The sequence below is a fragment of the Eucyclogobius newberryi genome, unplaced genomic scaffold, assembly GCF_026437365.1.
Source record: "Eucyclogobius newberryi isolate DKJ021-1_F unplaced genomic scaffold, fEucNew1.0.hap1 SCAF_19, whole genome shotgun sequence".
Lineage (NCBI taxonomy): Eukaryota > Metazoa > Chordata > Actinopteri > Gobiiformes > Gobiidae > Eucyclogobius > Eucyclogobius newberryi.
Window position 1 is genome coordinate 722,797 of NW_027315823.1, and position 13,678 is coordinate 736,474.

General features: G+C 46.2%; 2 protein-coding genes across 2 annotated transcripts; both read left to right on the plus strand.

The window, feature by feature from the left end:
• Positions 1 to 3,190: 3,190 nt before the first annotated feature.
• LOC140366103 (E3 ubiquitin-protein ligase TRIM35-like) lies at positions 3,191 to 4,413 on the plus strand. The gene has a single exon (XM_072452776.1). It carries the CDS (start codon positions 3,206 to 3,208, stop codon positions 4,337 to 4,339), a length of 1,134 nt encoding a protein of 377 aa, XP_072308877.1. The 5' UTR covers positions 3,191 to 3,205; the 3' UTR covers positions 4,340 to 4,413.
• A 5,834-nt stretch (positions 4,414 to 10,247) lies between these two features.
• Positions 10,248 to 11,708, plus strand: LOC140366104 (E3 ubiquitin-protein ligase TRIM35-like). The gene has a single exon (XM_072452777.1). It carries the CDS (start codon positions 10,258 to 10,260, stop codon positions 11,626 to 11,628), a length of 1,371 nt encoding a protein of 456 aa, XP_072308878.1. The 5' UTR covers positions 10,248 to 10,257; the 3' UTR covers positions 11,629 to 11,708.
• Positions 11,709 to 13,678: the final 1,970 nt, after the last annotated feature.

Genomic DNA, 13,678 nt, shown 5'->3' on the forward strand with positions numbered 1-13,678 from the left:
GCAGACCAACCCTGTTTAAACATTTCAATGATGTGATGAATTAAATATAAATCATTTCTAGGTTATTTCCACTGTCGATGTGCTTACCCACAATGCACTGCACAGTTGTATTTACAGTGACTTATCCAGAAACCTGTCCTCTCACATTGTTGTAGTTCTCTTATAAACCTTTATCGGAAATTATAAAACAACCTAAATGTAATTAAAGACTGATGATTATTTGTGTATGGATTTTTTTATTTTATACTTATCTAAAGTTCATTTGTCCAGCGTGTAATGTCTGGGATAATCCCTGAGAAAAGTACAAAGGTCTCAGACTTTCTAAAGCAACATTTGAAAGAAACTGCTCAGGTTTAACAAGTTTAATTGGGGAAAAAAATCATAAAATTGTATCATGAAACCACTGCCAACTTTTAAGTCAATGAGTAAATTGGATAATGGGCATAATTGTGTAGAAATAAATTAGATTTTAAATACAGAAGGAAAAGAATGACTTTCATGACACGAATAGTTCAAGGTGAAGTGGGTAAAGTGAGTCTAGGATGTCGACAGGGTCATAATCCCCATCGACTGCATTATCGACTCCATCATCGACTCCATCATCGACTCCATCATCGACTCAATTATCGACTCCATTATCGACTCCATTATCGACTCCATCATCGACTCCATCATCGACTCCATCATCGACTCCATCATCGACTCCATCATCGACTCCATTATCGACTCCATCATCGACTCCATCATCGACTCCATTATTGACTCCATTATCGACTCCATCATCGACTGCATTATCGACTCCATCATCGACTCCATCATCGACTCCATTATCGACTCCATCATCGACTCCATCATCGACTCCATCATCGACTCCATCATCGACTCCATCATCGACTCCATTATCGACTCCATCATCGACTCCATCATCGACTCCATTATTGACTCCATTATCGACTCCATCATCGACTGCATTATCGACTCCATCATCGACTCCATCATCGACTCCATTATCGACTCCATCATCGACTCCATCATCGACTCCATCATCGACTCCATCATCGACTGCATTATCGACTCCATCATCGACTCCATCATCGACTCCATCATCGACTCCATTATCGACTCCATCATCGACTGCATCATCGACTGCATTATCACCTCCATCATCGACTCCATCATCGACTCCATCATCGACTGCATTATCGACTCCATCATCGACTCCATCATCGACTCCATCATCGACTCCATCATCGACTCCATCATCGACTGCATTATCGACTCCATCATCGACTCCATCATCGACTCCATTTTCGACTCCATCATCGACTGCATTATCGACTCCATCATCGACTCCATCATCGACTCCATCATCGACTCCATCATCGACTCCATTATCGACTCCATCATCGACTCCATTATCGACTCCATCATCGACTCCATTATCGACTCAATTATCGACTCCATTATCAGCGTTACACAGTTGACATTGATGAGATTTAAATATCAAAAAAAGTCTACAGAACCAGAACTCTGTGAAAAATCGAATGTTTAAGTGTTACAAATCTTTGTTTGTATTGTATTAACTAACACTAGAACAAGACCTTTTACCTTGTAACAACCATAAATGTGTGACTCTGTCTTATACTGCAAAGTGATGACAATCGTTGGACGCAAGAAGAGACCTGCACTGCCCTCTGTTTGGGTCAACGCCGGGTGGTCAACGTCGGGTGATCAGGAAAAAAGGCTTTCAGACACTTTGCTCCCAGTCAGTGAAGCCTTTTGATACATTCAAATCACTGGTTAAAGATTACCCACAATGCCAGTGTTCTTGCTTTGCATGATTTTATCCCATATGGTATGTGTAAATCTGTTTTTATGTATTTATGTATGTTAATTGCAAGGATGGTTTTATTGCAATTTTATTGGTATTTACTTTTTGTTTGTTGGTTGTTTTATTGGTATTTTGTATTTCTCTCAGTGGATTTCCCCTGTATGAATAATGTATGAATAAATAATTTAAATAAATAAATGAAATGTTTGATGAAGTATCAGTCATGGCCAGTCATTAGTACGCGCCTAATGATAAAAAAAAACACTCTGAATTCCCTGTTTTAAATCAGTTACTAAAGGAATATAACTTTACTGTTTAGAAGTCCTTTATGATGACAACAATAACAAGGCCAGTTACGTCGCCCGGATCGCGTCACCGGGGCCCCATCCTGGAGCCAGGCCTGGGATGGGTTCTCGACCGCGAGGTGCAGAGAGATCTGGGCGGCAGTCGACGGCAGGGGCCTCGGCGACCAGATCTCCAGACACAGAGACTAACTCTGGGGACATGGAACGTCCCCTCGCTGGGGGGGAGGAGCCTGATCTTGTGCGGGAGGTTGAGCGATTTCGACTAGATATAGTCGGCCTCACCTCCACGCACAGTTTGGGCTCTGGAACCATCTCCTCGAGAGGGGCTGGACGCTCCACTTCTCTGGCTGCTGCTCCTCCAGCTGAGGTGGCTCGGGCATCTGTTCCGGATGCTTCCTGGGCGCCATGGGGAGGTGTTCCGGGCATGTCCCACCTGGAAGACCCAGGACATGCTGGAGGGTCTATGTCTCTCGACTGGCCTGGGAACACCTGGAGGAAGTGTCTGGGGAGAAATAAGTCCAGGAGTCCCTGCTTAGACTGCTGCCCCCGTGACCCGGCCCCGGATGAAGCGGAAGAAGAAGATGGATGGATGTTACACGGTTGACACATTGGTTTTTCAAACATAAATGATTTTAATACAATTTGACTAAAGTTCAGACATGCCTTATAAATGTTCACGTGCTCTCGGAGCGAAAAGTCTTCCAGTTCATATTATGGTCTTCGTGTGTCAATTTAAAGTTTAATTAAGGATCAATGGTTTGTGAAGAAATGTTTAAAATAACAACATACTTGAGTTTACCAGAGCTGATGAGGGTGCAGCCTGTCAGACTCTTTTCAAATGACATAAGAGTTATTAATAGTTCACATCAAGGAAGAGGACTATTACCTGGAAGAGTCTTACATAAATAATGACAGTAATACAACCAGAGTTTCAGGTGGAATTCCCCTGCAGCCTCAGACATATAAGGCACATCTCAGTGAGTACGGAACAGAAGCGAGACTAGAGAGACCAGAGCGCCACAAAACTCTTTAGTTTTAACCATCTGGATTTCTCCTGTGGTGAGTCACGATGGCTTTTCAACCCGAGCGGACCCTGTCGTGTCTTGTCTTTGAAAAGGCCGGAGGTTTGTCCAGCAGCTTCACAGAGTCACTGTTCTGTGAGGAGATCCACGACTCTAAAGACCACTGCTTCACCCCCAGACTGGACGCAGCGCAGGATCTGAGAGAACAGCTGGACCAGTCCCTCCTGCCTCTGAAGGAACACTTAGAGAAGACTCTAAATGATCAACAGATGCTTTTGGTCATTGCAGATTGCATTCAAAAACAGTCTCATCAGACAAAGAGACAGATTCAGGACCAGTTCAACACCCTGCACCAGTTTCTGGAGGAGGAAGAGGAAGCCCGTCTGAAAGCTCTGAAGGAAGAAGAGGAGCAGAAGATTCAAAGGCTGACGTGCACGATGGCGGCTGTGAGCAGAGAGATAGAAGTTCTGTCAGAAACCATCAGAGCCACCGAGGAGCAGCTGAGAGCCGCAGACATCATGTTCCTGCTCAAATACAAAGCTGCAGTGGAGAGAGTGCAGTGCTGCCCCCTGCTGGAGAGACCACTGCTGGGGCCAGGAGCTCTGATTGACCAGGCCAAACATCTGGGCAACCTGGCCTTCCACATCTGGAGCGACATGGAGAGTCTGGTGCAGTACTCTCCGGTCATACTGGACCCAAACAGGGCCACCAGTGAAATCGTTCTGTTGGACGATCTGACCAGTTTAACGACAGAAAAACAAGCCGAGACTGACACGGACTGGGCTTTAGTGCTGGGGTCTGAGGGCTTCGACCGTGGCTGCCTGAGCTGGAGCGTGGAAGTGGGAAACAGTGGCGAGTGGGCACTTGGAGTTATGACAGATTCTTTGGAGAAAGGCGTGCAGGAGGAGGACGTGGAAGGGTGGGGCGTGGCTTTCTCGGAGGATGAATATGCAGCTGTGGTGAATGAGGAACACCTTACTTCAATCACGCTCCACTCTAACCCCGTAAGGATCAGAGTTTGTCTTGACTGTGACAAACATGAACTGAGATTTTATGACGCTGACAGCCACACTCACATTCACTCTTTCACACAAATCAGTCCAAAGAAGCTGTTCCCGTATTTTGGCACAACAAACAAATACAAAATCAGGATTCAGCCTGAAAATCTGAACCTGGTCTGAGTCAATAAACCTCAATAAAAAAGAACGATACGAGGAAATAACAGAATTATATAAGAATTCAAACCAAAGAAAGTTATGTATAGTAGATAGAGCTATCTGTGCCTTTAATATGGAGACCTAGCAGACTGAGCAGCTGAAAGGTTTTCTGTGTGTTCAATTATTATTACAGTTATTGATGATATTCAACATTGTATTCTGAACCAGATCATTCTTATTTCATGCATGTGTGTGTGTATTAATTCTGGAATGATGGAATAATAAACATATAATAAACATATGATGATAACTCTTGGACTTCTCTTGTTTTATTCAGTGATCACACTTTACTATTGCACTTGTTAATTCATAAACAGCATAAATAACATGTTGGATTCTAGCTCCTCAGTTATGATCATTGCAGATGTTTTAAAAAGCGCTGCATGATCTCAGTGTTTTTATTTCACGATTGTCTTTGTAAATCACGAAATGAACAATAATATCTGACCAATAAGCAGGAAGGGGGAGGAGCTAACTTCAAACGAAAACAAGATTATAACTCAATAAATAACGAGTGGTTGAACTGAAATAAAATCCGGTGACTGAACAAGCCTCACAATTCAACAATAACTTACACATTTAAGTTGTATGGTATAAAAAAAGTACTAGGAATAAAATATTATTGAACAAAAATATCTAAAAATAATAACAATCTAATATTAATGTATATCACCATCAACTGCGCCAAGTTTGAAGCAAAGAAAGTTATATTTATTGCTTTATTTAACTGAAATCTAAAAGCTACTTGAAAGCTACTTTCCCACAGAATGGATTAACGATATTAATGTTGTTTTGGGATTATGGAATATTATTTCTGTGAAGCGTTCACACACAGAGCTCATCTTATCCTTATCATTTTAATTTGAAACTAAGAAATTGTGAAAGTTTCATCTTCACACATGGAGTAATGCTGTGGTGTCACAAATATAAAAAAAATCTATAATGTTATATTTCTATGTTGCTCAAGGTGTCAGTATTCTTCTTTCCAAATGTCATTACTGTGTGACGCTGTGTTACTGTGGCAACACTTGTAACTCACCCACTAAAATCCATAAAAAGGGGGATTATTGTGCCAAACGAGGCCGAGTTACTGTGATAAAAACATATATTACATTTATAACTAGGGGAAAAACTATAAACTTGAATCGTTTTTCACGGTCTATACTTGATTTTCATTGGTGACAACTGTAAGGATAAGAATAGTCACTGCACGATGACAAAACAAAACAATGAAGATTAATAATGCGAGGCAGTAATCTTGACGGACCGGTTTTGGCCTCCATCATCACCATCATAAATCCTATTTTGTAGCAAATTACGACAAGGACGCAGTGAATCAGTTTACGAGAAATACCTTTGCTCCGCCTCTAGATGACACATGTCAGTCAAAACAAAAGAATCGAAAGTACTTTTCAGAGACAGGGTTAGTACAGGTGCTGGTTTATTCTAGGTCATTCCAGTGGCTTCTCAGTGGGAGGAGCATCTGTCCAAATTGTGGTCATAACAAGACTGGGCATAATTTAAAGTCAGCGTTTGCTTTGCTTTGTTCTGTGAGCCGTGCTCTGGTTCACACTTAGAGCAGGGGGTCCAAACCTTTTTCACGAGCGCCGCATTTTGAACCTTGTACGGTGAATCATTCAAAATGTTGCATTTGACATTGTTTTGATGAGCCTGCCCACCTTTAATAAGACTTGGAACATTAATATTAGGTCAGAATCAGAAAAAGTTTATTGTCAATGACCAGAATTCACAAACACAGGAACTTGTCTTGGTGATTCAACATAAAACAATGAACAATGATAAAACAACCTATACAAGTCAAAAGAAAAACTGATGCAAACCGATGCAGCGACTGCATCACTGCAGCCGCTGCACCGATCCGCCTGTCGATCTCACGCTCCATCCTTCACTCACTCGTGAACAAGACCCCGAGATACTTGAACTCCTCCACTTGGGGCAAGGACACCCCACCCACCTGGAGAGGACAAGCTACCTTTTTCCGGTCGAGAACCATGGCCTCGGATTTGGAGCTGATTCTCATCCCAGCCGCTTCACACTCGGCTCAAACCGTCCCAGTGTATGTTGCAGGTCCGGGTTTGATGGAGCCATCAGGACAACATCGTCTGCAAACAGCAGAGATGAGATCCTGTGGTCCCCAAACAGGACACCCTCCGGCCCCTGACTGCGCCTAGAAATTCTGTCCATAAAAACTATGAACAGAACCGGTGACAAAGGGCAGCCCTGGCGGAGTCCAACATGCACTGGGCTGCTCCGGTCATACAGGGACCGGACAGCCCTGAGCAAAGGGCCCCGGACCCCGTACTCCCGGTGCACCCCCCAAAGGACACCCCGAAGGACACGGTCGAAAGCCCTCTCCAGATCCACAAAGCACATGTGGACTGGTTGGGCAAACTCCCATGAGCCCTCGAGCACCCAATGGAGGGTCTAGAGCTGGTCCAGTGTTCCACGACCGGGACGAAAACCACTCTGCTCCTCCTGAATCCGAGGTTCGACTATCGGTCGGATTCTCCTCTCCAGTACCTTGGAATAGACCTTACCCGGGAGGCTGAGGAGTGTGATCCCTCTGTAGTTGGAACACACCCTCCGGTCCCCCTTCTTGAACAGAGGGACCACCACCCCGGTCTGCCAGTCCAGAGGCATGGTCCCCGACCGCCACGCGATGTTGCAAAGACGTGTCAAACAAGACAGTCCTACAACATCCAGATACTTTAGGTCCTCAGGGCGGATCTCATCCACCCCCGGAGCCCTGCCACTGAGGAGTTTGTGAACAACCTCAGTGACTTCAGCTTGGGTGATGGATGAGCCAGCCCCTGAGTCCCCGGTCTCTACTTCCTCTTCGGAAGACGTGACTGAGGGATTAAGGAGATCCTCAAAGTATTCCTTCCACCGTCCGACGACATCCCCAGTCGAGGTCAGCAGGCCTCCACCCGCACCATAAACGGTGTTGGTGAGACACTGCTTCCCCCTCCTGAGGCGCCGGACGGTTTGCTAGAATTTCTTTGGTGCCGACCGATAGTCCTCCTCCATGGCCTCCCCGAACTCCTCCCAGGCTCGGGTTTTTGCCTCTGCGACAGCACGAGCCGCGGCTCGCTTGGCCTGCCGATACCCGTTGATGACCTCCGGAGACCTACAAGCCAGAGTGGCCTGATAGGCCTCCTTCTTCAGTCTGACGGCATCCCTTACTTCTGGTGTCCACCACCAGGTTCGGGGGTTGCCGCCACGACAGGCACCGGAGACCTTGCGACCACAACTCCGAGCAACCGCATCAACAATGGAGGCGGAGAACATGGTCCACTCGGAATCAACCTGTCCCCAACCTCCCCCAGGACATGGGAGAAGCTCTCCCGGAGGTGCGAGTTGAATACCCTACTGACAGAGGGCTCCACAAGACGTTCCCAACAGACCCTCACAATGCGCTTGGGCCTGCCAAGTCTGTCCGGCTTCCTCCTCCGCCAGCGGATCCAACTCACCACCAGGTGGTGATCGGTTGACAACTCTGCCCCTCTCTTCACCCGAGTGTCCAAGACACACGGCCGGAGGTCGATCATTGACCTCCGGCCTAGGGTGTCCTGGTGCCATGTGCACTGATGGACACCCTTGTGCTTGAACATGGTGTTCGTTATGGATAATCCGTGGCTAGCACAGAAGTCCAATAACTGAACACCACTCGGGTTCAGATCGGGGAAGCCGTTCTTCCCGATCACCCCTCTCCAGGTGTCACTGTCATTGCCCACGTGGGCGTTGAAGTCCCCCAGTAGAACAACGGAGTCCCGTGTCGGTGCACTGTCCAGTACCCCTCCCAAGGACCGGGTACTCTGCACTGCTGTTCGGCCCGTAGGCCGCCACAACAGTGAGAGACCTGTCCCCCACCCGAAGGCGGAGGGACGCGACCCTCTTGTTCACCGGGGTAAACTCCAACACGTGGCGGCTGAGCTGAGGGGCTATAAGCCCACACCAGCCCGCCGCCTCTCCCCGTGGGCAACACCAGAGAAGTGGAGCGTCCAGCCCCTCTCGAGGAGATGGTTCCAGAGCCCAAACTGTGCGTGGAGGTGAGGCCGACTATATCTAGTCGGTATCGCTCAACCTCCCGCACAAGCTCAGGCTCCTCCCCCCCAGCGAGGTGACATTCCATGTCCCCAGAGTTAGTCTCTGTGTCTGGATATCTGGTCGCCGAGGCCCCTGCCGTCGACTGCCGCCCAGATCTCTCTGCACCGGCCCCTTATGGATCCTCCTGCGGGTGGTGGTGGGCCCACGGGAGGGCGGCCCCAGTTTGGACATGCCTGCCTGAAAAATTGTTTTATTGTTCTAATTCATTGTTTTAAACAAGGCTCCCCAGCACTGCTAAAATGCTAATTATGATTTTACTGAGATGCTTTCAGTCATATGCACAGACTTTGATGGTTTGGTCATTACAGGTGATTTTCAATGTTAATTTTGATAATATTTGTGACAGAAACGCTAAAGAGCTTGATGCTGTCCTTGAAACCCTCAGTCTTACTCAGCATGTGAGAGGCCCCACCCACAGCAGAGAGGCCCCACCCACAGCAGAGTGGCCCCACCCACAGCAGAGTGGCCCCACCCGCAGTAGAGGTCACATTCTAGATCTCATAATTACAAAGGGGGTAAATATTTCAAATGTCAATGTGATCGATGCTGCTCTGTCTGATCATTTCTGTGTCTTCTTTGACATGTCTGTTTTTCCCAAACCACCAGCTGGTCCTGCAGTTGTTCAGAGGCTGGTCCAGCAGCTGTTCAGAGGAGACACATAAGTGATGGCACAGGTGCACTGTTTATGGAAATGATAAACTTTGAAAATGTCTCATGTTCTAATGTAAATGATTTGTTGAACTCTGTTACATCGAGTGTTTTGAATATTCTGGACACCATCGCCCCTATGAAGATAGAGCCATAAGAACCATCTCGGACTCTAAGGACCTCAGGGACTGGACTCCTGCTGGTGCCAGAGTCAGGACTAAACATGGACCGGCCTCCTGCTGGTGCCAGAGTCAGGACTAAACATGGACCAGCCTCCTGCTGGTGCCAGAGTCAGGACTAAACATGGACCAGCCTCCTGCTGGTGCCAGAGTCAGGACTAAACATGGACCAGCCTCCTGCTGGTGCCAGAGTCAGGACTAAACATGGACCGGCCTCCTGCTGGTGACAGAGTCAGGACTAAACATGGAGAATCTGTGTTTCAGTTTTATGCAGCTAAAATCTGGAACATTCTTCCTGAAGATGTGAGACAGGTTCTGCTCTGACAATGTTCAAATCTAAGATAAAACAGTTTTGTTTAGCTGTGTTTGTGACAAAGGATTTTCTTGCACTCTTCTCTTTTGTGTTTTCTGTCATGCCTTTATGATTTTAATGCATATTTCCTGTTGTGTAAAGTACTTTGAATCGCCTTGTGTATGAATTGTGCTCTAAAAATAAACTTGCCATTAACAATAATAATAAGAATATGAGGCAGTGTCTTGACAGACTGGTTTGGGCATTCATACCTTATTGAAGCATTCAAATGAAAGTATGCACCTTAACAGTGACACAACAAACTACTCGACTGCACCGCGTATAAGGGAGCAGCACGTCTCAAACAAAACCAAAAGAGAAACAGAAGTACTTTTCAGTCGGAGGAGCGTCTTCTGAACAGTGAGAACACGATGTGGTGAAAAGTGAAAGAAAGTGAAGAAGAACTGAAGCTCTGGATCACAATATAACGATCCCTCAGGACTCTTCGACCTCAGACAGGGTCACACCTGCCATCAGCTCAGGTATGTTTTGCTCTGACTTGGCATCAGGCTCGAGGAGTCAGATTCAGAACAATAAATGTGGTTATTTTGCGTGTTTCAGGTTTGACAATCACAATGGCTTCACTGCCAGAGGAGTATCTGTCATGTCCGATCTGTCAGGAGGTCTTTAAGGATCCGGTGCTTTTGTCCTGCAGTCACAGCTTCTGTGGGCTCTGTCTGAGGAGCTGGTGGAGTGAGAAGCCCACCCACGAGTGTCCTGTTTGTAAGAGAAGATCATCCAGGACCGAACCTCCATCAAATCTGGTGCTGAGGAACCTGTGTGAGGTGTATCTACAGCAGAGAGAGCAGAAGGCTCCAGAAGAACACGTGTGTCCACTGCACTCAGAGACATTTAAACTGTTCTGTCTGTCTGACCAGCAGCCTGTCTGTGTGGTGTGTCGAGACTCCAAAGCTCACGAAGACCACCGCTTCAGGCCCATAGTGGAAGCAGCACAGGATCTGAGAGAGGAGCTGGAGGAGTCTCTGAACCCTCTGAGAGACCGACTGGAGCGTGCGGAAAGACAGAAAGAAGATGATAAATCAACTTTGGCCGGCATCAAGACTCAGTCGGATTGCACAGCAAATCTGATCGAAAAACAGTTTCTAAAGCTTCACAACTTTCTTTCCGAACAACAAGAGGTTCGTCTGAAGGCTCTGAGGGAGGAAGAGGAGCAGAAGACACAGAGGATGAAGGACAAGACTGTGAGCAAAGAGATAGAAGCTCTGTCTGGAACCATCAGAGCCACAGAGGAGCAGCTGAAAGCCACAGACCTTTCTTTCCTGCTCAAATACAAAGCTGCAGTGGAGAGGGTGCAGCGCTGCCCCCTGCTGGAGGGACCAGGAGCTCTGATTGACCAGGCAAAACATCTGGGCAACCTGGCCTTCAACATCTGGAGCGACATGAAGAGCCTGGTGCAGTACTCTCCGGTCATACTGGACCCAAACACAGCTGTGAGTGCAGTTCTTTCAGAGGATCTGACCAGTTTTACATTTGACAAAAAAAGAAAACACAAAGAAACACCTAAGAACAGTTCAGGCTTGGTTCTTGGCTCAGAGGGATTCGACTCTGGCTCTCACAGCTGGGACGTCGAAGTGGGGAAAAATAAAGTGTGGGGACTTGGAGTTGTGGCATATTCTTTTGACGAGTGGGTGAAGGGGAACGGGGGGATGGAGGAAATATGGGCCATAGTATCTACTTCTAATGGGAAATACAAAGCCATGAAGAAAGATGGAGACGTTGCTTCCCTAAAACTAGAGTCAAGTCCGGAAAGGATCAGAGTTTGTCTCGACTGTGACAAACATGAAGTGAGTTTTTATGAGGCGGACACTGACGCTCTCATTCACTCGTTCACACACATCAGTTTCTTAAAATATTTCCCATACTTTTACACGAGAAGTAGCTGTTCAGTCAGAATCCTCCCGGAACAAATCCTTCTGGGGGAATGATGAGCTGATGTTTGTTTTCACCACAATTATTCATTTTGTTTACGAGGTTTTACTTCATGCATATTTATCTTAAGATCAACAGCTTGTACTTTCACTTGTACTTTCACTTAGAATGTTTTGTCCTTTTAACTGAAACAGTCACATTGAAGGTCGAAGACTACGTAACAATTATGACATAGTGTAATAGAAATAATTTTAATAAATATTGTTTTACCAATGATTTTTTTATTTTATTGCATATATATAAATTATGCATAGGTTTCTATATGTAGAATGATCATAATACTTGTTTTAGTATGTATTTTTTGTGTTTTTGGTTGTTAATAATCAATCAATAATTGTTGTTCCAATGAAATTAATTTACCCGATTTGGGAACAAGCGGTAGAAAATGGATGGATGGATGGATTTGTTTGATTTCTTACATTATGTGTTGTAATGGCTAATAAAGGTATAGAACAAAAGTAGTGCATTAATTTACACTTTAATAATATGGCCGTGGCTGCAGAGCCGCGGCGGGGGCAAAGTCCTTGAAAAGGTTGTTTACAACAGCTCCTCTTCATAAACAACTCATTTGATGTTTTGCATTTTTTACTGGCCGCGCCCTAAACTTTAAGGTCCTATCTGGAAGACAGGAAGTACTTTGTGTCTCAGACCACATGCTCCTGACCTGTGGTGTGCCCCAAGGGTCAGTCCTGGGTCCCCTTCTGTTCAACCTCTGCATGCTGCCGTTAGGTCAGCTGATACTCAGAGAAAATGTGTCCTATCACAATGAAGCAGACGAGTCAGATCTATGAGTAAAGGTTTTGTGCCATTGTCAGTGAACAAAATCCACACGATAGAAACTTGAGAAACATATCGCAAATAAGGTAAAGAAAAACAATTTAAATGTTCTAATAAGATGATGAAGGGTTCTTTCAGCAGAAGAACACTCGTCACACTGGGACACTTTTCTACATCACCATGTGGGGGCACTGTTCTAGTTTCTTCTGGAGGGCGTGTCCAGGTCTTCCCTGTATGATAATGAGGGATCCACCCACCACATGTGGCCCTTCTGAAGCCTCCGCCTTGTGAAGTACAGCAGCAGCTTGTCCTGGTTTGGAGCAATAATATGGTCCCATTGGCTGCTCCAACACCACATGACCTGGATTTACAGGCTTGTGGTGTAGTGCGACATCTAGTGGCAAAAGTACAATACTGCTTCAGAAGCAGAATTGTACTTTTGCCTGCTCATAAATACAACTGTCACTCACTCTCTCTCTCTCACACTTTTTCCTCGTTCTCCATTTAAACCAATGGCGTTCCCGCTGGACCAGAAGTGCCATTACAACTGAAGTGCTGATCCCGTGGGAAAAGAGGGAATAGTGGGCGGGGCGGAATAAGGTCCATAGAGGCCCGGATCTACCCCACCAGACAAGACCCAAGGTGTAGGCTGTGTAAAGGGGGCCCTGAGACAAGACCCATGGTGTAGGCTGTGCAAAGGGCCCTGAGACAAGACCCAAGGTGTAGGCTGTGCAAAGGGCCCTGAGTCAAGACCCATGGTGTAGGCTGTGCAAAGGGCCCTGAGACAAGACCCATGGTGTAGGCTGTGCAAAGGGGGCCCTGAGACCATCCCACACATAACTGCAGGTGCAGATGCTGCAGGGACAGCAGACAGGGAGCGCCATCACCACCAGTCACAAATGAAGTCTTGTTGGACAACCCGACCAACAATCTAAAGAACTGGATCTTGATTGGCTCAGAGGGGTCAGGCTCTCACAGATTGTTGACACGAGAGACAGTGACAAACGGCGAGTTTTCACCAGAAATATATTTGATTATTTAGACAGTGACAACAACAGTGACCATGACAATGAATGTGATGCCAAGAATAATGATGAAGGTGATGATGAAGGTGATGATGATGAAGGTGATGATGAAGGTGATGACGAAGGTGGTGATGACGAAGGTGATGATGACGAAGGTGATGATGACGAAGGTGATGATGAAGGTGATGATGAAGGTGGTGATGACGAAGGTGATGATGACGAAGGTGATGATGATGAAGGTGAT